General features: G+C 52.4%; 1 protein-coding gene across 3 annotated transcripts in view; it reads right to left on the bottom strand.

The window, feature by feature from the left end:
• Positions 1 to 559: 559 nt before the first annotated feature.
• Positions 560 to 26,154, bottom strand: part of SPSB1 (splA/ryanodine receptor domain and SOCS box containing 1) — a 71,122-nt gene continuing 45,527 nt past the window's right edge. For 2 of the 3 annotated variants that reach the window (XM_043486318.1, XM_043486319.1), the window contains exons 2-3: positions 11,311 to 12,141; positions 560 to 2,590 (exon numbers count right to left, since the gene is read on the bottom strand). In XM_043486318.1, coding sequence (XP_043342253.1) covers positions 2,463 to 2,590; positions 11,311 to 12,004 — 822 coding nt within the window. In that variant the 5' untranslated portion in view covers positions 12,005 to 12,141 and the 3' untranslated portion in view covers positions 560 to 2,462. Of the gene's footprint in view, positions 2,591 to 11,310; positions 12,142 to 21,407; positions 21,591 to 26,154 lie in introns of those variants that run through there. The other variant, XM_043486320.1, reaches the window with a different exon arrangement.

Here is a 26,154-nt window from a genome sequence, read left to right as displayed (position 1 = left end):
CCTTCCTGTGCGCTTGGCACTGGGGATGCAAAGATGGGTGAAGGACCAGCTCCTTTAGCTGAGTGCCCAGTGCTTGGACTCTGAAAAGCCAACAGTCAACTGAACAATAAGCCAAGGGTCCTTGCTGATGTGCAGAATCCTTTCTACTAGCTCAGCGAGTCCCCAACTGAGCTGCAGGCTCATGAACTTCTGAAAAGGATGAGGATGTTCTAGGATCATCCCTCTGGGATTCTCCTCCTCCACCTGGGACCCCTAATGGCACTCCACCCCCCACCAAGGGCTCTGGGGAGTCACCCCATTATCTGTTGTTGAAAACCATGGGCCCGGGAGGGGTCCGTCATGCCCTTCCCCTTCCCCTAAAACTCAAAGTCACCTTTGAGTCTCCAGGGAAGATCCCCTGGAGGAGGGCACGGCAACCCACTCCAAGTATTCTCACCTGGAGAACCCCACGGACAGAGGAACCTGGTGGGCTACAGTCCATGGGGTCACAAAGGGTCAGACAGGACTGAAGCGACTAAGCACAGCATAGCACAGGGCTCAAAGAGGGACTCCAAAGAGCTTTTGTATTTTAATAAACTTTCCTTTATTAGGTTACTGACTATTATCAACCATCATAAAATAGAACAGGAGTTTCAAAACTGTACAGGCCACAAGGCTCTGGGCTGAGAGGAAAGACAGGTGGGGCTGAGGTTCGGGGAGCTGGGGTGTTGGGGTGCAGAGAGATGACAAGGAGTCTGGGGGTTTGTCCAGCGTCTGTGGGAGACGACTGGGTCAAGGTGATAAGGCTGGGATCTGTCTAATGAGACCCTCTCGTGTGTAACATTCATCAGAACATGGCCCATCCTGAAACAGGAGTGAGGACAGTCTTTAAACGTCTCAGGTTCGGTTCCTCCCACCCACTGGGGGAAAAACAAACCTCCGAAGATCAAGGGGAAATTTACATTCCTCACCCAGTCTTGGCACCAATTTTGTGCTTTAAAAAATATACTCCACTGGAAGACTTTTTTTTTTTTAAAAAAAGGTACCCTACAGCAGCTGTTTAAAACATAATTTTTACGGACAAATATATATGCATATATATTAAACATTTTAAACAAATAAAGTCATCTATTGTACCTGTACAGAAATGAACAGAAGGCAGATTCTAAGAGGGTGGACTTCAAGACATAAGAAAAGGTGACTTGGTGGCAGGTGCTGGGGTCTGCTACGTGGGGGAGTTGTGCAAGGGAGGGTGCGTCCCCCCCACTGCAGGCTGCCCGCCCCACCCCACCCTGCCCCACCCCATGGCTCTGGGGCACTGTAATGAACTGAGGCTGCTCCACCTCAGCCCAGAGCCCAGACAGGGGCACCAAGCGGAGACAGGCACCAACTCTGCTCTGGTCTCCCCCACCCTGCCCTGCCCCTGGCCTCTCAGACCCACTCATCCCCCTGTCTTGTTTTGGCAGGTACTCGACAGGGGAAGCCAGAGCTTCTGAGTATTCACGTGGCAAATCTCAGGTAGGAAAGCGAAAATGAAACCAAACCCACACCAAAAAACCCCACAGAAGACTAAAAAAATAAAACCACGTGCAAAAATGGATGAGCCCAAGTGACAAGTGGCTGTCTGGGGGCACGCAGGGAGCTGCCACCGCCCTTGCAGACAGGTCCCCAAGACACTCATTATTGCACGTGCAGTGCCCTTTCAGGGGCCCGCTCGGGCACTCAGGAGCAGAGCCCCCTGGAAACTGTAGATCAAGGGACCCACACCGAGGTCCCCCTGTGCCCGTGTGGGGACACATCACAAACATGACCCAGCGAAAGGGCCAGGTGAGGCACACACATCCCAGGAAGGGGCAGGTGGAAGAAAAGCAACAGAACACTCCAGAGAGAAGTGACCCGAACAAAGTGTCCTTTCTAAATGGAATAAATAACTGGCTTTTGTTACTGTTAAAAGAATAAATACAGGGTATGGAGGCACCGGCAGCCAGGACTGATGCTGGGTGCTCATGCGCCTAGGGAAGGTCCCATTTTGGTTTCTGTCTCGGTGGCCATGCTGAGCTTCTGACATCCTGAGCTTCGTCCGCTGTGGCTGCCCTGCTGGGCGGGCGCTGGCCCCCATCTAAGCACCTCTTAGCACCCCTGGGATCTGTTCTCGGCACCGGGGGGTCCCGGCAGGTGTGGGGAGCACCCAGGCCACCCTAAGAGCAGATCAGAGCTCAGGGCAGCAGTTTATCCTCTGTGTTTTTTCCAAGGAGGGGCTGTGATACGGCATGCGGGGGATTTCTGCCAAGGTCCAGAAGGGGAGCAGAAGGGCCCGTATCCAAAGCCGTCTGTGTCCGGCTGGGCAGCCAGGGAGGATGAAAAGGAAGTCGGGACTTCCTCCCACGCCTCGGACGCCGGTCCAAGGCTCGTGGTGCTGTGGTGGCTCAGTGAGTTGGCACCGGGGCGGGGGGGTGGTCGTGCTGGCGGTCCCAGGCGGAGCATCACTGGTAGAGGAGGTAGGCCTTGAGGGAGGCGGGCAGTGGCAGCGCGTGGATCTCACCCAGGCGCCCCTTCCCCAGGGCCAGGCGCACCGAGCGACGGCAGAGATCCATGAGCGGTAAGGGCTCCGCTGCAGATAGGAGGAGAGAGAGGACGCCTGTTAGTACGGCTCCGGGTGGTTTGAGAGCAAACACTAACAGCAGCAGCCATAGCATCACTGACTGATACTAGATGTTTTTTTAAAAAATGTTTATTGATTTATTTATTTGGCTGCACAGGGTCTTGGTTGGTCGAACTCAGGCCCTGTACATTGGAAACTCAGACTCTTAGCCACTGGACCACCATGGAAGTCTTGATACTAGTTTTAAAACCCAGATGACTACAAATTAACTCTTTTTCGCTTTTTTTTTTGGCAATGCAGCATGGCCTATGGGATCTTAGTTCTCCAACGGGGGATGGAACCTGGACCCTCAGTAGTGAAAGCCTGGGGTCCTAACCTCTGGACCACTGAAGGTTCCCCTCATTTTACCTTTTTTAAAAAAAAAATTATTTGTTTTTAATTGATTGATTATTGCTTTACAATATTGGTTTGATTTCTGTCTCATTTTACCTTTTAAATCAGTTATTAATTGCTAACACAGAAAACTCACTGGGCCAGGCCCCCTTGTAAGCCCTCATTTAATCCCCATGATGGTCTGTTGCTGCTGCTGCTGCTAAGTCACTTCAGTCGTGTCTGACTCTGTGCGACCCCATAGACGGCAGCCCACCAGGCTCCCCCGTCCCTGGGATTCTCCAGGCAAGAACACTGGAGTGGGTTGTTACGAATGATTTAATAATCACAGGGAGATACATACCATGATCATCATCCCCATTTTACTGATGAAGAAACTGAGGGATAAAGTACAAATAACTTGCCCAGGGCCACACCACTGGCAGGAAAAGGAGCAAGGGTTAGGATCAGGGTTAGCTCTAAGCCACTGAACTAGAGGCCCTCTTCATGGACTCTCCCCCGCATATATCCAGTCCCAGACCCCACTTGGTCTTTCAGGAGGAGAATCATTCTGTGTTAACCCAACTGCTCACAGGGACGGTTCTCCTCTCCATTTTACAGCTGAGGGCACTCAGGTGCAGAGGGGACAGAAGTGCCAGGATTACAGGCTGGGATCCAAACCCCTGTAGTCGGGGCCCAGTTCATGGTAGAGCTGCGTCAGGACCCTGGATCCCAGGGGGCTTCTGGCAGCAGCCTGCAAGGGCACCTCTGCCCCTGTGTCCCTGGGAGGGCCTAAGACCTAGCTTCCTGCAAGAGAGGCTCCACACAGCCTGCATCTCAGATAAACCCTCTGCTCCAGAAGGAACCAGAAAGTCATGCCCTCCAAGGCCCCAGAGGCTGCTGAGTTGTCATGGGCTCTGCTCATCTCCACCCCCCCATGCCTGGCTGACTCCTCCTTGCTCTCATCCATGAAGCCAGGTACAGGTGAGCACACATGAACGGCTGGGGGGCCGTCCCTGCTCGGGGTCCTGGACACACAAGGAGCTGAAGTGAGCGGATCTGTGACCTCGTCCATGGTCTCCCCAAACTTCCTTGTGAACAAAATAAAAGGTCAAACCAAAAAACTGAAAAGACCCCCAGCATTTCCCTTGAGATCCCATTCCATCAATTAAAAAGTGGATGAAAGTTCTTTAATATTCACCAGTATGTCTCAGAACATTAATATTAAAAAATTCAGTCATTGGGAATTCCCTGGTGGTCCAGTTCAATTCCTGGGTCAGGAAGATCTGCTGGAGAAGGGATAGGCTACCCACGCCAGTATTCTTGGGCTTCCCTTGTGGCTCAGCTGGTAAAGAATCCGCCTGCAATGCAGGAGACCTGGGTTTGATCCCCAGGTTGGGAAGATCCCCTGGAGAAGGGAAAGGCTACCCACTCCAGTATGCTGGCCTGAAGAATTCCATGGACCATATAATCCATGAGGTCGCAAAGAGTCGGACACGACTGAGTGACTTTCATATACATCACATACTAGTGGTTAAGACTTGGTGCTTATGCTGCCGATGGTTTGGGATCAATCCCTGGTCAGGGAACTAAGATCCAGCAAACCGTGCACTGTGTGGCCAAAAATATAAATAAATAAAAATTCAGCAATTGAAGACCAAATCCTAAGGCTGGCGGTTTTTGGGGAAACAGGGAATGACTGAGTAGGGGTTCCCTTTGGTGATGATGAAAGTGTTCTCAGATGAACCACACCAGTGGCTACACAGCTGTTAGTAAGCTAGAGGTCACCGCACGCTGCAATTTAATGGGTGAATTGCATGGCATGTGAATTATATCACAGTAAAGCTGGTATTTAAAAAAAGAATACATCTTAGGCTTGACAGGGCATTTATGAAGTTCCAGGCTTTAAAAGAAGACAAACAATGGCTCTTTATCTCCCCTGGGCAGTCCCAGGAGACAGGACAGTCGTAGTAGTGTCAGTTGATCAGTCATGTCTGACTCTTTGAGACCCCATGCAGCCACCCTGCCAGGCTCCTCCATCATGGAATTCTCCAGGCAAGAATATTGGAGTGGGTAGCCATGCCCTCCTCCAGGGGATCTCCCCAACCCAGGAAGTGAACCCAGGTCTCCCACATTGTAGGCAGATTCTTTACTGTCTGAGCTACCAGGGAAAGCCCAGGAGACAGGATGGAAGTGGTAGATGTTTTTCATGGAAAGCTTTGAAATGGGGCCTTTCCTGGAGGAAGGAGGATTAACTAAATGATGTTCCATCTGTTCGGGTCAAGGATCCCACAGACTCCTGGTGGGTCGGGATGGAATCGTCCCACCTGCCGGCCTGCAGAGACCTGGTCTCCTTCACTGGACCTGCCTCGGAGACCCCAGACCCGGCTCCTCACCTTCACCTGCATAGCAGTCTCACCTCGAGCAAATGGCTCCCTTCCACTGGGCCTCAGCTTCCCCAGATGGAAGAAGAGGGGTCTGGGCCAGATGCTCCTCAGAGTCCCATTGGCTGAGCTCCTGAAGGCCAGCAATGTCAGGATGAGGAGCAAGTGGTCCTACGAGCCTTTGAGTGGGGAATTGGGCTCCTCTTCTCCACTCAGAGGGCTTCCCAGGAGGCGCAGTGGTAAAGAATCCTCCTGCCAGTGCAGGAGATGTTGGAGACACAGCTTCAATCCCAGGGTTGGGAAGGTCGCCTGGAGAAGGAAATGGCAACCCTCTCCAGTATTCTTGCCTGGAGAATCCCAAGGACAGAGGAGCCTGGTGGGCTACAGTTCATGGGGTTGCAAAGAATCAGACATGACTAAGCAACTGAGCATGCATGCCTCCACTCAGAAACTCTCCTCCATCCTCCTCCAGCACTGCCTCCTTCAAGGATGTGGCTCAGCCCCAGAGGGGCTTCCTCTCATGTCTGAAGGCACCTGAGAAAGCTTCAAAAGCCACTGACTATGATGGAGAGCCTGCTGGGCCGTGGGAAGGGCTGAGAGGGAGTTCCCATCCCCACCTCTTGGCTAAATGGGTATCAAGTCAGCTCATCAACACCCTTAGGAAGAAATGTTTCTAAACAGCAGGTCATCCTCACTCCCACCCTACCCACTGCCAATTATGCAGGAGGCAAGACCATGATGCCCAGGGTCCTGGTCCGGTTGCAGAGACTGAGCACAAGGCTCCAGAGACGGATGTGGACATTATGCCAGGAAAAACATATGTCCCACAGATTCTGGTTGGTCACTACCAGGACCCAGAAGGCCTTTCCAACCTCAGTCCTTTTGCCCAGGGTGGGGAGTGGGGGCTGTAGGGTCTGTATCCGGCTCCATCCGCACAGAGTGTGGCTCAGGAATCAGGAAGCGGAGCCGGCGCTATTTATGGGAGCAGAAGGACAAGGAACTGGACAAGGCCGTGTGCCCACATCCACATCTCCAGGACGAGCAACCACCTGGTGGCCGATTTGAATATGCATGGCCAGGGTCACCTCCTAGCTCTCCAAGAGGTGCCCACCCGGAGCCCCAGAGCCTGGTTCTGTGTCCAGTCCATGGGCAGTGAATGAACTTTGGGTCTGTGAGGTCAAGGATGGATGTCTCAAGTCAGGAAGTGCCCAGTTCAGAGACGTTTCCACCCGCCATCTTCACGGCTCCTGGGTCTTGGGAATCAAAAAAGGGAGAGTTTGAAAATGCTGAACTGCAAGGAAATGCTTTCTTTAATGGGAGGTGCCGTTATAAGTGGCGGGGAGAGGTGCAGAAGGACTCTCCTTTGAGTGACAGCTGGTCTGCTGCTTAAAAATAGGCCTTTCCTAGGACTTCTCTGTGGTCCACTGGCTAAAACTCCATGCTCTTAATGCAGGGGGCCCAGGTTCAATTCCTAGTCAGGGAGCTAGATCCCACAGGCCACAACTAAGACCTGGAGCAGCCAAACAAATAGATACTAAAAAAAAAAAAATAGTCCTGGGCTTTGTGGTAAAGAATCTACCTGCCACTGCAGGAGACATGGGTTTGATCCCTAATCCAGGAAGATCCCACATCCTGCAGGGAAACTAAGCCTGTGCAACACAACTACTGAGCCTGTGCTCTAGAGTCGCAACTACCGGAAGCCCGCAGTGCCCTAGAACCTGTGTTCTGCAACAAGAGAAACCATTGCAATGAAAAGCCCCAGCACTGAAACTACAGCGTAGCCCCTGCTCACTGCAACTAGAGAAAGCCCTCACAGCAATGAAGACCCAGCACTGTAAAAAAAAAAAAAATAGGCCCTTCCTTCTGCATCTCCAGGAGTGGGGTGGGCAGGCCTAGGAGCCAAACTGGGCCCTGCCTCCCCCCTTCAATGGCCATTGCTGCCCCCTCTTCTCAGAAAAGAGCAAGACGACACAGCAGCCCCTCTGGTTGCAGCCTCAGCCCCAGAGACCTTGAGCCCCAAGGAAGAGTCAGAACAAGTGGTCTGTGATCAGAGGTGGTTGGACAGCGGTGGAGGTCATGCAAGGACACACAGCCTTTGTTCTGGCCCTGTCCAGGCCAGCTCAGCCCAGGGTCCCAGCACTGGGGCAGGGACTCTTCCGGCGAGGGTCCACCTGGCGTTTGGGGGAAGAAAGACTGGGAGGACAAAATGCCCACTGCAGCACCCAGGGTGGGGTGAGGCGGGGGAGGGGGTGCACAGGACTCTGATGACTCTGGCTGACCCGCTCTGCAAACAGCTGCTCCCTGCTGAGGTCAGCACCCGGCAGCCGGGTGAAGTGGGACTGGGTGGAGGAGGGAGTGGACTTTCCAGACGACCCAGGGAGCAGCACGAAGACTGTTTGAAGACTGCAGAGCCCAGAGTCACTTTGAAGACTGCAGTGCCCCGTCCAGGCCTGACACCAAGAAGATGTATCTGGTCAGACTTGGCCAGGGCTTCTGCCCGTCACGCCCTGTTCTCTGGGTGGACTCTGACATCCCTCCTGCCTCAGCTGCCCTGGGGAGTAAAGCAAACCCTCCTGGGCAGAGGACTTGGGTGCCCTTTGATCTCACCTGACAGATATCCACCATCTGAACTCTGGGCTCTGTCTCTTACTGCCTCATCTCCCCCAAAGGCAGCAGCCCAGGGAGGGGAAGGAACTGTGAGTGGGACAGCACCCCTCCCACCAAATTCAGGTCCATCTGAAAACCTCAGAATGTGACCCTATTGGAAACAGGGTCTTTGGAGATGTAACTGGTTAATATGCGGTCACATTGGAGTAAGGCTTCCCTGGTGGCTCAGCGGTAAAGAATCCGCCTGCAATGCAGGAGCCACAGGAGACTCGGGTTCTATCCCTAGGTGGGAAAGATCCCCTGGAGGAGGGTATGGCAACCCACCCCAGTATTCTTGCCTGGAAAATCCCATGGACAGAGGAGCCTGGTGGGCTACTATGGTCTATAGAGTCACAAATAGTCGGACACGACTGAGTGACTGAGCACTCATACATACTGGAGTCGGATGAGCCTTGTCCTTATAAGAAGTCGTCACACCCAGAGGAGGTCACATGAGGCAGAGACTGAGTGATGAGTCCACAAGCCAAGGTGTGCTGGGACGGGACAGACTCTCAGAGCCCTAGGAAGGAACTGACCCTACCCACAACTTGGTTTCAGATACCTGGCCTCCTGAACTGAGATGAAACACCATTTCTGTTGCTTTAAGCCTCCCAGTTGGCAGTCATTTGTTCCAGTGGCCCCAGGAAATAACCACACTACCCTCCTCTCTACACCAGCCCCTTCCTCAGGCTTTTGAACCCACCCTATCCAGAAGACCCTCGTCAGGGTCATCAGCGATCACCTGGTGATGTGTCCACAAGCCAAGGCGTGCTGGGACGGGACAGACTCCAGAACACTACTCCTCCCCCAGCCCTTCAGCTACTCCACTTCTCCTTCCTCATCATCATCAACCCTAAACAATGACTTGCCCCAGGGCTGGGCCTCAGCCCTCTTCTCCTTCCTTTCCTTGGTGACCTCATCCAGGGTCAGAGCTTTCAGCTCCGTCTCCACAGACCACTGTCCTGTCTCCAGACCTGCAGAGTCACTGTGACATGTTGAGTGAGCATCGCAAATGTCACTTCCCCACCATGGTGCCCGCCCTGGTGGTGCCCACCCTGGCCCTCGCCAGGATCTGGCCCTTTCCCCTGGACAACCATCAGGGCTCCTCCCTGGCCTCCCGGTGGTCCCTCCTGCCCCCACTGTCCATTTCTACGCAGCAGCCAAAGTGACCCTTTCAGGACGTAAGATCAAACATCCTGCAGAGGCTGGGGTTGCTGCCTTACCCTCACAGGTTTCCCATCCGGATCCTCCTAAGCCAGCCAGCAGTGCAGAGTGGGGCCCATTCATGTCTGATTAGGAGAGTGGAAGGCGAGAAGCCAACGGGGCCCTGGCACTGCCTGGCATTATGGTGGGGACAGAGGAGCATCCTCATCAGACACCAAGAGTGTGGAGGGGGCTCAAGCCTATGGGCACTTCCAGTCTCCCCCCTCCACCCCAGAGTCCAGCTCAGGGGTGGGCTTCTCATAACACATGCCCATGCTATTCCCCTCCCCCTCCACCCCTTTAAGTTTCCCAAACAAGAAAAATTGCAAAGGCATCTGACCTCCCATCTAATGCAGAGCTGATAGGGTATTGACCGATAATGCCCATCTGGGCCTCTGGGACTGCTTTGGCAGAACCACCGCCAAGCCTTGTCCTGACTCGGCAGGGGAACAGTTCTGTTCGTGCATGCCCTGATTCGCCATGGGGGAATAGGCCCCTCCCAGCCGCTCTGAGGTCTGTGTTCTGTCCTGGAGCTGGGCACATGAGCAGTGAAGCCATGCACTCCTGGCATTGGCACCGACGGACCTGTTTCCAGAGGGGCCAGGGCTGCCCTGTTCTTGGAGAGACCAAGTCTCAGAAGCCTGGACCCAACAGTTGACTCAACTATCTGCACAGAGCAGGCATTAAAGGACTTCCCTGTGGTCCAGTGGCTAAGACCCCCAGCTCCTAATGCATGGAGGCCGGGTTCAATCCCTGGTCAGGGAACTGGATCCCACATGCTGCAACTAAGAGTTTGCATGCTGCAACTAGAGATTTCACATGCTTCAACAAAGATCGAAGACTCCACGTGCCACAACCAAGACCCAGTGCAGTCAAATAAATAAATATTACAAAAAAGGGGGGGAGCATTGAACTCCCTGGGGCTGTGGTCACTGTCTACTAGGAAGAGATAAGCAGGACTACAGGCCAGGGTCCCCTGAGAACTTGCCCTGCTGGTTCCCTAAACCAGGTCTGAATGACTTCCTCAGGGAGGTTACCTGCTGGATGCACACCTGCCAGGAGTACCAGGAGGACCTATGGTGCTGGGCAACACAGGTGAGGTGGACACCCCACCTAGCTGTGGGCTCACTGCCCTCACCCTGTCAGAGCCTGCCAGGAGCAGCAAGGGAAAGATGGGCAGAGGAGGGCTCCAAAGAGAAACATGTGTACCCCATGGAGTACAGGAGGCATCTGCTGTCGAATGGATGAGAGGTTGCTGGCTTTCACTATGTGGGCAGGCCTAGTACCCCCAGGACACAAAGCCCAGCTCAATAATATGAGGGTTACTGTGCTAGAAGATCTGCTAAAACTGCAGATCAAACCTGGAGGCAGCTCAACCAGAAACAAACCACATCTGTCAAAGACCATCCATCCACTGATCCATTCATTCATTCAAACATCCATCTGCCCATCTACTCAACCACCCACCCATCCATCCATCCATCCACTCCTTTACTTATTCATCCATCCATCCACCCATCTGTCCACCCCCCCATCCATCCATTTACTCCTTTAATCACTCACCCACTCAACTATCTATCTATCTATCCATCCACCCATCTATCCATTTACTCCTTTAGTCACTCATCCATTCACTCATCTATCTATCCATCCATCAACCCATCCATCCACCCATCTAACCATTCACTCCTTTAGTCTTTCACCCACTCACTCACTCCTCTATCCATCCATTCCTTTAGTCATATACCCACCCACCCATCCATCCATTCATGCATGTATGTATCCATCTACCCATCTATCCATCCATTCACCCATCCATCCACTCCTTTAGTCATCCATTCATCCGTCCACCCATCCATCTACCCATTCATCCACCCACACATCTATCCATCCATCCATCCATCCACCATCCAGCTATGAGGTGCTGCCACGTAATCTGCAGACTCTAGCTAGAAATCCCATCTAATCAGAGGTAAGGCAAGAGTCTAAGGATCTGAATGTTGGGGTGTCTACTTAAAGACATTTAAATTGCAACAACTGTAAACTTTTAGCTGGGCCCAGCCAGGACCAGCAGGGCACGGGGAGGCCAGGGATACCACCACCAAAAACAGAGCCGAGGACACTTACGGTCGAGTCCATTCAAGTAGCGCATGCGGATCTCACAGTGGCCCCAGACGGCGCTCACTACAGGATACAGTTTTTTGCCCTTGAGTCCCCGAAAAGCTACTCCCATGTACTGTCCATCCACAATGAAGCTCAGGGTCCCGTCGTCCATATCCAGGGCCACCAGGAAGGAGTCGGGGACAATGAACGTCTCATCCGGCTCCAGAAAGGCTGGGTATGTCTTGCTCGGCTGGTTTTTGCCGTCGTGGTAGAGCCGGTTGCGACCCAAGTCCCAGCCCCAGGACTCATGGTTATTCCCCACGAGCGTCGTGTACCCCACGGAGTGCAGGGGGGCATCTGCCGTTGCCACCCCTACCACGGCATGGGTGCCCCGCTGCCTCATGGCCCACGTGATCTGCCACACGTGCAGCCCGCGTGTGTACCCAACTTTGCCCCTGATGGCGTCCGTGCTCTGGGCCACCGGATGCCGGTGGAAGATGAGCTTATCGTCCTCCTTCACGAAGACATTGAGCGAGCGGTCATTGTTGTTCCAGGAGTGGAGCAGCTGGACGTCATAGGACACGGGGGGCATGTCCAGCAGCAGGTCCAGGCGGGTGGGCTTGCAATAGTCCAGACCCTGGAGCTCCTGCTTCAAGGGCCGGTACGTGGGGTCCCTCATGTCCACTGTCTTGATCCCTCCGGTGACCTTCTGCCCCATGTCGGCCTCCCGTTTCACCTGGTCACTGATGCCCAAGACAAACTCATCAATGGCGGGGCCACTTCTCCAGTTTTCAATCAGGCCGGGACGGCACTCCTAAGGGAGGCTGCTAGGTGATGTGGAGCATCCGGTACTGCCTAGTGGATGGAAGGAGAAACAGGAGGTGAGCTGGGGGTGCAGAGAGAAGGGGAGAAATCCACTAGGTTCATATATCACACAGGCATGTCCCTCCCATCACATCTGATTCTGGGCAGACCAGAGCCTCTGCACCGAGTGACATCCCCTCTGTCCCTGCAGCTAGGTTAGCATGAAGGAGGGGGCCGTGCACCTGGAAGTCTGCGTGGAGAGGTGGGCTTGGGGGCAGGTGTTACACCCAACTGTGTCAGGCGTTCAGCCTGAGGCTTGCCAACTCATCACTGTTTCTCAGGGCAGAAGGCCAAGCTGGCCTGATCCCAAGGTCAGCTCAGGGCAGTGGGCGTCTCCTCTGGTCAAAGCAATGGAAGGCTTACTCCCAGCACCTGCTGTTTAGAGGGCAGGTGAATCCCCACGTGGTAGCAGAAACTGTTTGAGATGCTGATTCTCAGTCCCTCCTTTCTCTTCCAGCACAGCCACCTCCAAGGATGTACCACCAGTTCACACTAGGGAAGGGAAGGGAACCCCAGGGTGGGCATAAAACTCCTGGCTCAGTGGCTCCAGGGGGCACAGCAACACCCCCACCCAGCTGGCCCAGAATCAGGTGGGCACAGGGCTCTCACTGCCACCCCTGGGTGGTTCTGGACCCACCTTTAGACAGCCACCCCCTCCCACCCACACTCTTCAACTGCTGTCTAGTGTTTGGCTCCTCCAGTCCCCACAGCCCATCTGGGAAAGAAGTCTGACTCCAAGACGACTCATTTCCGCCCAGGCTACACCATCCCTGTGTCCTTTAAGGAAGATCAGAGCCATGGGCTGGAGAGGAGAGCCCGCTATCTGTCCTCTCCATCAGCAGCACTGGGAGGAGGGGCTGAAATGTGGGATAGATAGGACTCTGGTCACCCCCGCCACTCCTGTCCCCATGTCCGCCTTGAAGAAGGGGAAATCACAAGCTATTTTGGTTTCTTGAGCCTCACTCAAGAGGGAAGGTGCTTCCTGCCATCACAACCCCTACCTCCCACTCCCCTGGCCCATGGGAGGGACTCTTGGCTGCCTAGTTTGGGGGACAGGCTCCGAGGACTGGCTCCCCAGGTGACTCAGTGGTAAAGAATCCACCTGCCAGTGCAGGAGATGGGCTCGATCCATGGGTCGGGAAGGTCCCCTGGAGGAAGACATGGAAACCCACTCCAGTATTCTTGCCTGGAGAATCCCATGGACAGAGGAACCTAGTGGGCTACAGTCGATGGGGTTACAAAGAGTCGACATGACTGAGCGTGCACGCTCTCACGCTCTCCCAGGACTGACCAGACAAGGGGGCAGGAAGACTCCTGGCTACATAAACAGGACTAAATGAGGATACAGAGATGCTGGGCAAGAAGCCATGGGTGTCTGGCTGCTGGAGAAGCATCACAAGGACTCTTGTTCCCAGGAGCACGATGGTGCCTGAGACAAGGACAACACAAGGGAGCCCAGCGTGGGGCTGCAGTTGGCATGTCATTTTCCCTCTGAGGCGCAAGATGGAGCGTCTGCCAGGGGACGAGGGCAGGGACTGGCTGCAGAAGATCTGGCAACCTGGGACCACTGGCCTCCCCACCGGGCACCCAGGGACCTGCAGGACCAGGAGGACGGGAGGGATCTGCAGTGAGACCGGCTTCCTGTCTGGTCTCTGGCTGCCCTGGAGCTGCCTTCCTCTCATCAGCTGGGACAAGATCCCCAGAGATGCCCCATCCTCAAGGCAGCCAGGGGTCCTGGGAGGGAGGCTCTTAGCAAATGCCTGTGTGGGAGTGCTTGGATCCCCTTATCTCAGCGAGCAGGTCACTCTTCTTACCCTCCAGCCTATCACCGTCTTGTCAGCTGGCTCAAGCCTCACAGCAGGAAGAACCTCTCTCCCTGAATCTCATGGGGTCAAAGATCCCACCCCACCCCACCCATGAGAACGGGTGGAGAGAGTGAGGGGGAGGCTAGGGATGGGGTGGGGGGAGAGGAGACCTGGGCAGGTGGGCCATGTGGGAAGAAAGGGTGGTAGGGGGAAAGTCCTTCCAACCCATTAATTTAAAATACTTGGGGAGAAATGAGTGGGAATGGAGAAGGACTACAGCAAGGAGGTTGAGGTCAAGTCAGAGGTGGAAGGAGGGAAGGGTTGATGGGGTGGTGGGGGGAGAGGGGGAGAGAGGGACAGAGGGAGCTCGTGGGCTAGTACATCTGGGCCTGTGCACACATGTAACCCCTACTGGAGCTGGATCAAACCAGTCAGTCCTAAAGGAAATCAACCCTGAATATTCATTGGAAGGACTGATGTCGAAGCTGAAGCTCCAATACTCTGGCCACCTGATGAGAAGAGCTGAATGACTGGAAAAGACCTTGATGCTTGGAAAGATTGAAGGCAGGAGGAGAAGGGGACTACAGAGGATGAGATGGTTGGATGGCATCACCGACTTGATGGACATGAGTTTGAGCAAGCTCCGGGAGATGGTGAAGGCCAGGGAAGCCTGGAGTGCTGCAGTCCATGGGGCTGCAAAGAGTTGGACACAACTGAGTGATTGAACAACATAGCTGGACCAGGATCAGCAAACTCTCTGTCAAGGGAGAGCTGGTAAATGCTTTAGGCTTTATGGGCCCAAGAGTCTCTGTGCAACTCCTCAGCCCTGCCTTGTCGCCTGGGAGCAGCCACAGACAACACATAAATAAAGAAGCCTGGCTGAGTTCCAATAAAACTTTATTTACAAGAGCAGACCAGGAGGTAGTTGGCCAGTCCCACACACGGATCACGGCAGCAGGAAAGCACGAGATGTTTGCTGGGAGGAATCGTGTGGCAGCAAGGTCAGTCCAGCCCCAGAACGAGGGGTCAGAAAAGACAGCGTAACCTCTCAGCGGCTGGTCAGCTGTCTGTCTGAGTCAGCCACCTGCCTCCTCTCCATCTCCTGTCTACTTTCAAATATGGCCACAGGGACCCACTAGCCCTCTTTTTTGGGACTATGGCCTGCCAGGGTGCTCCCCCCAGGCTCCTCCCCATCCTCGCCTCCAGACTCTGCATCATTCCTCTGCCAGCCCTGCTCCTGAGGCTTCTAATCCTCAGCCCTCTGCCTGAGACTCATCCTACGCTTTTCTGAGCCTCAGTTTGCTCTTCTGTAAGATGGGTGTCAAAGAGGAGAGCTCGTCCCCAGGATCAGAGCAGAACATGTGGTTGTGAGGGTCCCGTCTCTTCTCATACCCTGGGGAGTATGGGGGTGGGAGTGGGGGAGTGGGAGGAGAAGGGAAGCAGGAGTGGTGGGCAATCACAGTGACAGGGTGGGGACACTGCGATTCACACACTGGTGCTGCAGATGGACTCGCTTTACCCTGGGGAGCGACACAGAGGGATACAGGTCTCACACACACATGGGCATACACACACACACACACACACACACGTCACACTAGGAGCCTGGTAGGGCCTCATGGAGTCTGCATTTACTTTCAAGACAGTGAATGAGATCAAAAGTTCTGAGATAGGGACTGCCCCGGTGGTCCAGTGGCTAAGACGCCACACTCCCTATGCAGGGAGCTGGGTTCGATCCCTGGTCAGGGAACTAAGATCCCACACGCCACAACTAAAGATCCCAAGTGCTGCAACAAAGACCCGACACAGCCAAATAAATAAATATTTAAAAAATTAAAAATAAACATTAACCAAAAAAGCTCTGGAACAGAAGGGAGGGACGTCTTCAAAGCCCTGTGGTTGACTTGGTTGGACATTTTCCACCTAGAGTGAACACGCCCCTCCCACCTGATGCCACACCCATCATCCTTGCTGGGATAAAAATAAGCTCATGGTTCTCTGTGAAAGGGGATGTGTCTTGGACTCTCTAATGGGCAAAAGCCTTCCACACAGTGTCCCCCTTAGGACAGGGTGGCCCGGGACTCTAAGAACCCACCAGAGTTGCCCATCCACAATGGAATTCCAGGTGGACCCCCAGCACTAAGTGGATGAACCTCCTCCCACTGTCACCACCAGCAGCCAATCATGTGCTCTTGGCTCAGGGTCTGGGGAACAGCACTCCTATCCCAAAGCCTGGCTTCGAAGAGGATTTGCTGGGAGCCACAGCTATCCACTGAGAGAAAGACCAAAGCCTCACACAGCACCTTCCCTCCAGCTTCTTGGGCTCCTCTAGGTGGGCTCTCTGCTCTCAGAGGACAGGGCAACCAGATCCAGAATTGGAGGAGATGCCGGGAAGGAAGCCCAGAGCTGAACAGTGACCTCCAGTGAGTGGGGAGGAGTCAGAAGCATCTCTGAAGCCCACTGTCTGGGAGTCCAAGACCTGGGCCAGGGGAAGGGTACCCAGCCTTTACTGATCTAAAGCAGCAATCCTCTCTGAAGTGGGAGGGAAGGGCACACTGATCTCTGTCTCCTGGGCACACATGGTTGAGAACACCTGTTGGATACACCCACGGTTTTCACTATGCAAGAGGAAAGTAATGCTGACAGGCTTCTATCGGTGACAGAGGGACCAGCAAGCCTCGTGGGATGCACAAGGAACAGGAGAAGATGTGGGGAAAAGGCCGTTTGTGTATGGGTGTGGGCATGTATCCCAGAGAGACAGACTCCACCTGGGACATGCTTCTCGGCAAATAGGTGCCACGTGACAGTCTCCATTCAGGTGTAAAACATGCCGCAATCACCCACTGACCACTTTTCCAGGGGTCTCGTCTATAAAACCCCACAGCCCTGCAGAGGGACATGTGGGCAAAGATGCCCACTGCACCATGAACTCCAGCAGCCGTGGAGAGAAGGAGGTGGCCCCTCAGATGTGCTGACTTAACGTAACATGTAACATGACGCTGTTATATTTTAAAAAACAAATTGGAGAACAACATACAGAGCATGAACTGGTGTTTGTAAGAACAGAATTTTTAATGCTATCTGTGCACGTTTGTCTGTAGGCATAGAGAAAGGTCTAGAAGAATAAACACCAAAACTGTCACAATAGTTAATCCTGGAGAGTGGGGGGTGGGATGCATTAACTTTAAGGACTCTTTGAATTGAAAAAAAATTTAATGCATGTATTCTGTTTTGCGATGAAAAGGAAGTTTAAGCACACAAAAAAGAATAAAAAGGTGGACAAATACTGATTTAACACACTACATTCACAAGAGCAAGTTGTTCCCAAAGCAACTGTTAGTCTTTCCACGTGTGTCACTTCTTATAAAGCAAGCACAGGATAAATGCTTAATTTACCCAGGAAGATATACATGAAGGAGACAGAAGGGCATTTAAAATACAGGACAAGAATTCCCAGTTACAGCTCTGGAACCATCCCCCAAAAAGAGGACAGTATTTCTACAATAAGTTTTCCCAAGACTTCTAATTGCACTGCTTTTACATCTCGAATTTTATTTTTTCCCAGCAAAAATGGGGTAGCTATTTGTTAATCCTAAAGGAAATCAACTCTGAATATTCGTTGGAAGGATGGATGCTGAAGCTGAAGCTTCAATACTTTGACCACCTGATGCGAAGAGCTGACTCATTGGAAAAGACCTTGAAGCTGGGAAAGATTGACGGCAGGAGGAGAAGGGGCAACAGAGAATGAGACAGTTGGAAGGCATCACTGACTCAACCGACATGAGTTTGAATAAACTCCGGGAGATACTGAAGGACAGGGAAGCCTGGCATGCTGCAGTCCATGGGGTTGCAAAGAGTCAGACACAACTGAGCGACTGAAAAACAACAATAATCTGTCTCCGTGGGCTCCAAACAAGAAAAGACCTGTGTCATCCTCAGACAAGAAACCCAGCCATGGTGGCTATACGTGGTTCTGTGCTCTGCCAAGGCCAGGTGGGGGGATGAGGAAGGAGGACCTCCAGAGGGCAGAGGCTGGAGAGGGACAAGGCCACCAACCTTGACTCAGCTGGGACAGCACCCTCAGCACCTGCTGGGAATGCGACACTGTCCCTTCAATTAAATCAGCAGCTCCGCAGTTCCGGCTTCCAAAAACCACTTTCGGATCAATTGGAACTGCTAAAAATTACCCTTTTGTTTTATTGTTAAAGACAAAAAACGTTTGTTGGGCGAGCAATACCCTCTGTTGGAGACACCTCCAAGGTGATAGGTGACAAATGGATGGGATGGGGTGGTGTGGCAGGGGACACAGAGGCGGTCACTGTGGCATGGCAGGCGAACACCCAACCCTGCTTCAGCTCAGTTCCCCCTCAGTGCGTCCAACTGACCCCAGAACAGTAAAACCATTGTTTCAACACGTGATGGGGAAAGAATAAAATTCAGGATGTAGAACAAGGTGACCTATTTATAAAGCCTCCTTTCACCTGCAGATCAAATAAGCTCCCTCCCTCCGCCTCCCCGCCTCACACAGCGCTGGTTGCAGCCGAGGATTTTGCAAGAGAAGCAGGCCTGAGCAATGGGCTATTAGAGCAGGACACAGCTTCTGCAGCCGGGCTGAGTGGCTGCCACGCTCTGTCTGCTAACTGGGGTTTTGTGCTTCGTGAGCAGGGGCTCAAGAGCACGTTTCAGCGGTGGGAGCACCCAGGGAGGGTGTGCTCCGTGCAAGCCTGACCACAGAGCCTGGGCCAAGGTGCCACCAACCGCAGGACAAAAGCCATGTTATGTGGTCATTACCACCTCTACTACATACACCTATAGCCTTGAGGAGAGACACCCAAGAAGATCCAGGAAAGCTGTCTTCTTGCTCAAGCAGGGCTAGAAAAGTCAGCGTCTGCCCCCAGAATCAACAAAAAGGATCGGACCTTTCTGGAAAGTTCTGATGAGTGGTTCTGGAGAGAAAAATCCCACACGGGCTGGAGCTCTAGTCTCTGACCTCAAAAGACCAAAAGATGCACCTGCCGTAAACACCTACGGAAGGACCCAGATTACTCATGGCACTTTCAGAAAGGGCTCGAATCAGTTGAGCCTGGCCTCTGGGAAACAGCATTCACATTCATTCAGAGACTAAAAATCATGAAAAAAAAGAAGTCACGGTTGCAGCCGAGTCAAGGTTATGATGACAACGGCTCTGTTCACATGAGCAGCTCTGCTCCTGGGAGGGAGCTGAATGACAATGACACACGGTGACCTCCAGAAAGCTTTCCGAGACAGCAGCAGATGCCCAGTGGGGAGGAAGTCTAGATGGTGGACTCCCCACATCACTCAGGCTGGGCGGTCCGTCACACTGGGTCTGCCCGGTCCATGCAGGAACTGGACGGGGGAGGGGTGTCCGTGGGAAGGGGGCAGGAAGGGAGCGCAGAGGACAGTGTCACAGCCACTTCCCAGGGGAGAGCCCATGGGTGCCCAAGGGGGAAGGCTCAGGGATGCAGGTCCCTCCTCACCCCACCCTGGCTGATGGCAGAAGCCCACAAACCCTGATGGACTTCTGGTCCCAGTGAGTGCGCTCCAGCCTCGAGAGAAGTGGGGTTCGCCTTCCCCCAGGTGAGCGCCGGGACAAGGCTCCCTGGGGAAACAAGAGTCCTCTCTTGCACTGGCCGCCTGCAGGACACACGCTCACCTGTTCACTCCAGCTCCGTATGGCCTGTGAGGAGGCCTGGGACAACACTCGCCTGCATCGGGACCCTCAGAGCGAAGCCTGACCATGTCCAGGCTTTAGGGCCTGGAGACCTGAGTGCGAGCAGGTGACACTCTGGCCTCTTCCCATGGGATGTGCCAACTGGGAAAGATCACCTCTGAGAGTCGTCCCATGGGTCACCCCATGTCCCTCCAGGAGGAACGAGCAGGAGGGAGGCCAGGGAGAGATGCGAGGCTGTGAGAGGAATCAGTTCACAGAGAGATTCGGGGGGTTGGCTGCTGAGAGCGCTAGTGGGGCCTGTGTTCACTTATCCCCCCTGTAGGCTCAGGTGATGCTCTCAAACCACCTAAGGAGTAAAAGGAGGGGGAAGAGTGGCATTCTGTGTAGCTAAAGCACTTCACATAGCATTGGGGGAACACGGTAGGTGTTTAGTACATGCCACTCCCTGCCTTCTCCCACCTCCCTTTAACAAGACTTCTTTAGTCGCTAAGTTGTGTCCGACTCTTTTGTGACTCCATGGACTGTACCCCACCAGGCTCTTCTGTCCATGGAATTCTCCAGGCAAGAATACTGGATTGGGTTGCCATTCCCTTCTCTGGGGATCTTCCTGACCCAGGGAATGAACTCACATTTCCTTCATTGCAGGCAGACTCCGAGCCACCAGGGAAGCCACATGTTCACAGGAGTGGTTCTCAAAGCAGAGTCCCTGGATCAGTAGATCAGTGTCATCCTTAGAGACAGCAAATGCTTGGGCCCCACCCTAACCTCCGGAATCAGGCATGCTGGGGGTGGGGTTGGCATTCTAATGAGCCCTCCAGGGATTAGGACACTTGCTAGTTTAAAGGAATTGCAGCTCAAGATTCTGGAATCTCAAATCCACATTGAGAACTGACACGCTTGGACTGATGACTACAATTTTTAAAAATTTCTTGTTCTGTCCTGATTTGAAATCTTTCAAATGTTATACATGCTCTTTTTTTTTTTTTTAAAGTTGCTCAGTCATATCGGACTCTTTGTAATTCCATGGACTGTAGCCTGCCAGGCTCCTCTGTCCATGGAATTCTCCAGGCCAGAATACTGGAGTGGGTAGTTGTTCCTTCTCCAGGGGATATTCCAAACCCAGGGATCGAACCCAGGTCTCCCACATTGGAGGCAGATTCTTTACCATCTGAGCCACCCGGGAAGCCCAAGAATTCTGGAGTGGGTAGCCTATCCCTTCTCCAAGGGCATCTTCCTGGCCCAAGAGTTGAACCAGGGTGTCCTACATCGCAGGCAGATTCTTTACCAGTTGAGTTACCAGAGAAGTCCATGCTCAAAAGAAATCACAGAGAAATAAAATATCACACTCCTACTCTAGCACAGATACAGGGACTGTCCACTCACAGCAAAGGATCACACCACACACACTACCCCCAAGTTGCTTTTTCCAAGTCATAATATATTAGCTCCAGCCTACATCAACTTTATGCTTTAGTAGCTATGTAATATTCCATCATCACAATTTTGGTAACTTTTCTTTTTTTTAGCTGTGTCACATGACTGTGGGATCTTAGCTCCCTAACCAAGGATCAAACTCCTGCCCCCTGCAAAGGAAGCATGGAAGGAGTCCTAATTACTGGACTGCCAGGGAATTCCTGTGTGTCTTCCCATTTAGTTCACGGCCACCTCTCCTCTCATTGCCCTCAAAATCTTGGACTGCAAAACCTCCCACCCCACTGTCTATTTTTAGAAGAAGAAAATCCAATGTGAAAGTAACCTACCATCAGGCTTCCTGCTGTTGGAACTGTGGGGTCTGAAGGCGCTCGCAAGTTTCTGCACTCACTGGGCTGAAGGTTTGTCCACTGGACCTTGAATGGACCACAGCCAATGAACTTGGGCAAAATTCTAAAAGGAATGGGGCAGTGCGTCTCTTAGTGCAACCTAATCACGGTTCCCTGGGTGAGATTTCACGGAACTCAACAGGATACCAAGGACGCGGCAAATCCCTGGGCCTCACAGGCCAGTTGGTGAAAAAAAAGGGACTTAAATATCCTTTAAAGATACAATGGCCTGTAGGTTACTGGCTTTCCTCCTCCAATCTTGTCAACCTGGAAAGTCCTGAACATCTGGGCTGATAACTCAACAAGGGAGACCACTGCAGGCCCACAGGTGGCAAATACATTCATCCTGAACTTCCAGGCAAACACAAGGGTCTGGGCACCAGATTCCCGTGGTGCCAGCTGGTCACATGAGGGATGAGGTGAGGAGGCAGGAAGGGGTCTCCCCAGCTGGTGCATCTATGGAGATGGACACAGCTATCCAAGATGTTAGCTGAAAGGATCACTGTATGAGGGGCAAGGGAAAAGTTCTGCTATCTTAAGTGACTGCAGCCACGAAACTAAATGATGCTTGCTCCTTGGGACAAAAACCATGACCAACCTAGACAGCATGTTAAAAAGCAGAGGCGTCACTTTGCCAACAAAGGTCCATGTAGTCAAAGCTATGGTTTTTCCAGTGGTCATGTATGGATGTGAGAACTGGACCATAAAGAAGGCTGAGCGTTGAAGAATTGATGCTTTTGAACTGTGGTGTTGGAGAAGACTCTTGAGAGTCCCTTGGACAGCAAGAAGATCAAGCCAGTCAATCCTAAAGGAAATCAACCCTGAATATTCACTGGAAGGACTGATGCTGAAGTTGAAGCTCCAATAATTTGGCCACCTGATGCAAAGACCCGACTCATTGGAAAAGACCCTGATGCTGGGAAGATTGGGGGCAAGAGGAGAAAGAGGAGACAGAGGATGAGATGGTTGGATGGCATCATCCACTGACTCAATGGACAAGACTTTGAGCAAACTCAGAGAGAAGGACAGGGAAGCCTGGCGTGCTGCGGTCCATGGGTCACAGAAAGTTGGACACGACTTAGTGAATGAACAACAATCTTAAGTGGAAGGAAGGACACAACTGTATCTGCCCTACTAGTAGAGTCTAGAAAAAAGTATACAGGCACATGTGTGAAAAGAGAAGAAAATAAGCAGCAAAAATGATGTTGCTATGTTTACAGTGATGAGTTTATGAGCTTCCCTTTCTTTCAGAGTTCCTTACTGTTGTCCTATTGTTGCAAAACCATAAGTGGATGAATCCAAATGTCCATCAATGCATGACGGCATAAACAATTGGAAAACATATATAATGGACTGTCACTCAGCCATAAACAGGAAAAAAGGACTGACACCTGTCATAGCATGGGTGGACCTCAAATCCTTCATGCTGGGAAAGAAGGCAGATCCAAAAGGTCACACAGTGGTGTTCTCACGTCTATGAAATAGCCAGAATAGGTAAATCCATAGAGACAGAAAGCAGACTGGTGGTTGCCAGGGGCCAGGGGAGGGGGAATGGGGAGTGAAGGCTAAGGGGTCAGGGTCTCTTTTATGGGTGGGGGGGGGTGAGTGGTGAAACATTTTACAACTAGACAGAGGTGGTGGCTACACAGCATCGTGAAGGTACTAGATGCCACAGAACCGTCGTCTTGAAAATGGTTACTGTTACATGAAATGTCACAACAAATGAAAACACATAAATAGATGAAAACTATGCACTTTTCCAAAATCCACATGGCAGGAGGTAGGTGTGGAAAGGGCCACAGAGCCGGGAGGAACCCAGAGCTTGTGGAGACCCAGCGGGCAGAACCAGGCCCCTCAGCCAAGTTTACACAGGGAGACAGCACTTAAGAGCCTCATAGTAAGGAGCAAAGAGCCTTCTAGAGCTGAGTTCTCCGCTCCCCACCCTACCCCCTTCCTTTCCTAGGAAAGAAAGAGCTCAGAGCTGTGGTTTGGCAGCCCTGCTGCTTTGAGACAGCACCTGTGGATGGAGTTTTTCTGGGGGAATCCGGAATGCATGCCTGCATCCTTGTGCCTGCATCCATGATGTGGTGCAGGGAGGAGACGAATCGACACACACACACAGGTGCCAGTGGTTGGAGGAGGAGGATGTGTGAGAACCAATGTCACGCGGACCCCGCATCCACATATCCTCCACTCTGGGAAGCAGGCAGGTTGAGGAGAGACAACACCCGGAGTTCCAGGTTCTGGCTTGTTTACGGAGCAGCTCAACACCCTGAGGCCACTCCAAACTGGCAAAGGCTACCGTGTGTTACAAGGCCACTCAGTGCTCGCTCACTCCCCGTTGATGACATAGGCGCCCACCTGCCAGCCACGATGATGCCACAGCGCAGGGCGCTGGTCCAGGCCAGGCAGGCCCCAGGCTAATGCACCGTGTAACTGGACCTGCTGCCGCATGCAAACCCGCTCTCATGGGTGGAGTTTCTGCATTCCCGTGTGTCTGTGTTCCCGATCATAGCTCACAGACTTGGAGAGACCTCAGTTTCTCATGCCAGGTGCTACCTTCTCCCACAAACCCCTTTTGGCCAGACTCACTCCTGGTAAACACGGAAAAATGGGCCCCAAAGGGCCATGCTATAGGCATATATATGTATATACTTGATTGATTCAGTCACTAAGTCCAACGCTTTGCAACCGCATGGACTGTAGCCAGCCATGCTCCTCTGTCCATGGGGTTCTCCAGGCAAGAATACTAGAGTGGGTTGCCATTTTCTTCTCCAGGGGATCTTCCCAGACCAGGGATCAAACCCATGTCTCTGGCATTGGCAGGCAGATTCTTTATCACTGAGCCACCAGAGAAGCCATATATGTATACAGTAGGTGCTCATAAAGACCTGAGTTGCTTTCTCACCCATCCCACAAGCACCTGCTAATCCCCCATAGGGAAGCGTGGGCTTCCTGAGACCCTTTCTTTGTTCCTTAGTCTCCGAGAACCTTAATTAAGTGGATGATTCAAAACCGGGAACTGGTGCCTGGGAAAGCTAGAGAATGTTCCACCTACTCTGCCAGAAAGCATCTTCCCTAGGTGGAAGCTGGCAAAACTCGACGAAACCTACAAGACAGACAACTGCAGAAGTGATCCAACCTGAGGGGTGGCCTGCAAATGTTCAGCTAATGAGCATTTGGGAAAGCCAAGTTCAAATTAGGTGCTTTAGGGTTCGAATTCATTCCCAAAATATTTGTTAGACACCTACTATATACATTATACATATTCATACTCTAGGGCTTCCCTGATGGCTCAGTGGTAGAGAATCCCCCTCCCAATGCAGGAGACGCAAGTTCAATCCCTGGATTGGGAACAGCCCCTGGAGAAGGAAATGGCAACCCACTCCAATATTCTTGCCTAGAAATCCCATGGACAGAGGAGCCTGGCGGGCTATAGTCTAGAGGGTTGTGAAAGAGTTAGACATGACTTAGCAACTGAACAACATACATACTAAAGAAGTAGAAATCATTGCCCTCAAGGAGCTTGTCTGATGAGGGAGACATATAGCCATTGTAACAATCTTCTGAACAATCAATGTGAGCTTCAGGACACAGATTTTTATCTGTTGTCTTCAAGATGGGAGGCCCCATGCCTAGAACGTTGTCTGAAACAAAGCAGGTGCCAAACAAACAAGCCTTGACTGAATGAATATCTAACACTGTTGTAGTTGTTCAATCACCAAGTCGTGTCCAACTCTCTGCAACCCCATGGGCAGCAGCTCACCACGCCTCCCTGTCCCTCACCGTCTTCTGGAGTTTGCCCAAGTTCATATCTAACATGGGGCCAGGTAATAAGTATCAAAGAAAAATGAAGCAGAGTAGCAAGGACAGCGAAAGGGATGGGAGAAGGTGGTGAGGAAAGACTTCTCTGATACAGTGATACATGGACAGAGACCTGGAGGAAGCAAAGGAGAAAAGCATGTGAGTATTCAAAGGGAAGGGTGTCCTGGGCAGAAGGAACAGGATGTGCAAAGGCCCTGAGGTCTGAGCATGTGTGGCAGATCAGGGGAACAACAGAGATGTGGTGTGGCTAGAACAGGAGGAGGAAGAGGCTGTGGAGGGAGGTGGTGCAAGGTGTACGGAGGGCAGGCACACCAGGCCTTGATGGTAACAAGGAAGAACTTTAGATTTTGTCTTCAGTGTCATGAGAAACAAGCAGAGGGCTTTGTGCATGCAGAGAATACAATCTGACTTCCCTTCTAACAGAGTCCCTCTTGGCTGCTGTGTTGAGAAGAGGCTGTTGGTAGCCAGAGACCAGCTAGGAACTCAATGCAAGGATGCAGCTTGGATGGGGGAGTGGTGGAAGTGGTAGGATCCAGAGTGTAACCTGAACTAGATATAACCCCATGTGAGTGCATGCACACTAAGTCACTTCAGTCGTGTCCGACTCTTTGTGACCCTATGGACCGTAAGCCTGCCAGGCTCCTCTGTCCATGGGATTCTCCAGGCAAGAATACTGGAGCAGCTCTGACATAAATCACAGCAAGATCCTCTATGACCCAACTCCCAGAGTAATGGAAATAAAAGCAAAAATAAACAAATGGGACCTAATTAAACTTAAAAGCTTTTGCACAATGAAGGAAACTATGAGCAAGGTGAAAAGACAGCCTTCAGAATGGGAGAAAATAATAGCGAATGAAGCAAC

Source organism: Cervus canadensis, chromosome 13, assembly GCF_019320065.1.
Source record: "Cervus canadensis isolate Bull #8, Minnesota chromosome 13, ASM1932006v1, whole genome shotgun sequence".
NCBI classification, from domain to species: domain Eukaryota; kingdom Metazoa; phylum Chordata; class Mammalia; order Artiodactyla; family Cervidae; genus Cervus; species Cervus canadensis.
The sequence above is the reverse complement of the archived record's forward strand: the minus strand, read 5'-3'. Positions and strand labels throughout refer to the sequence as shown.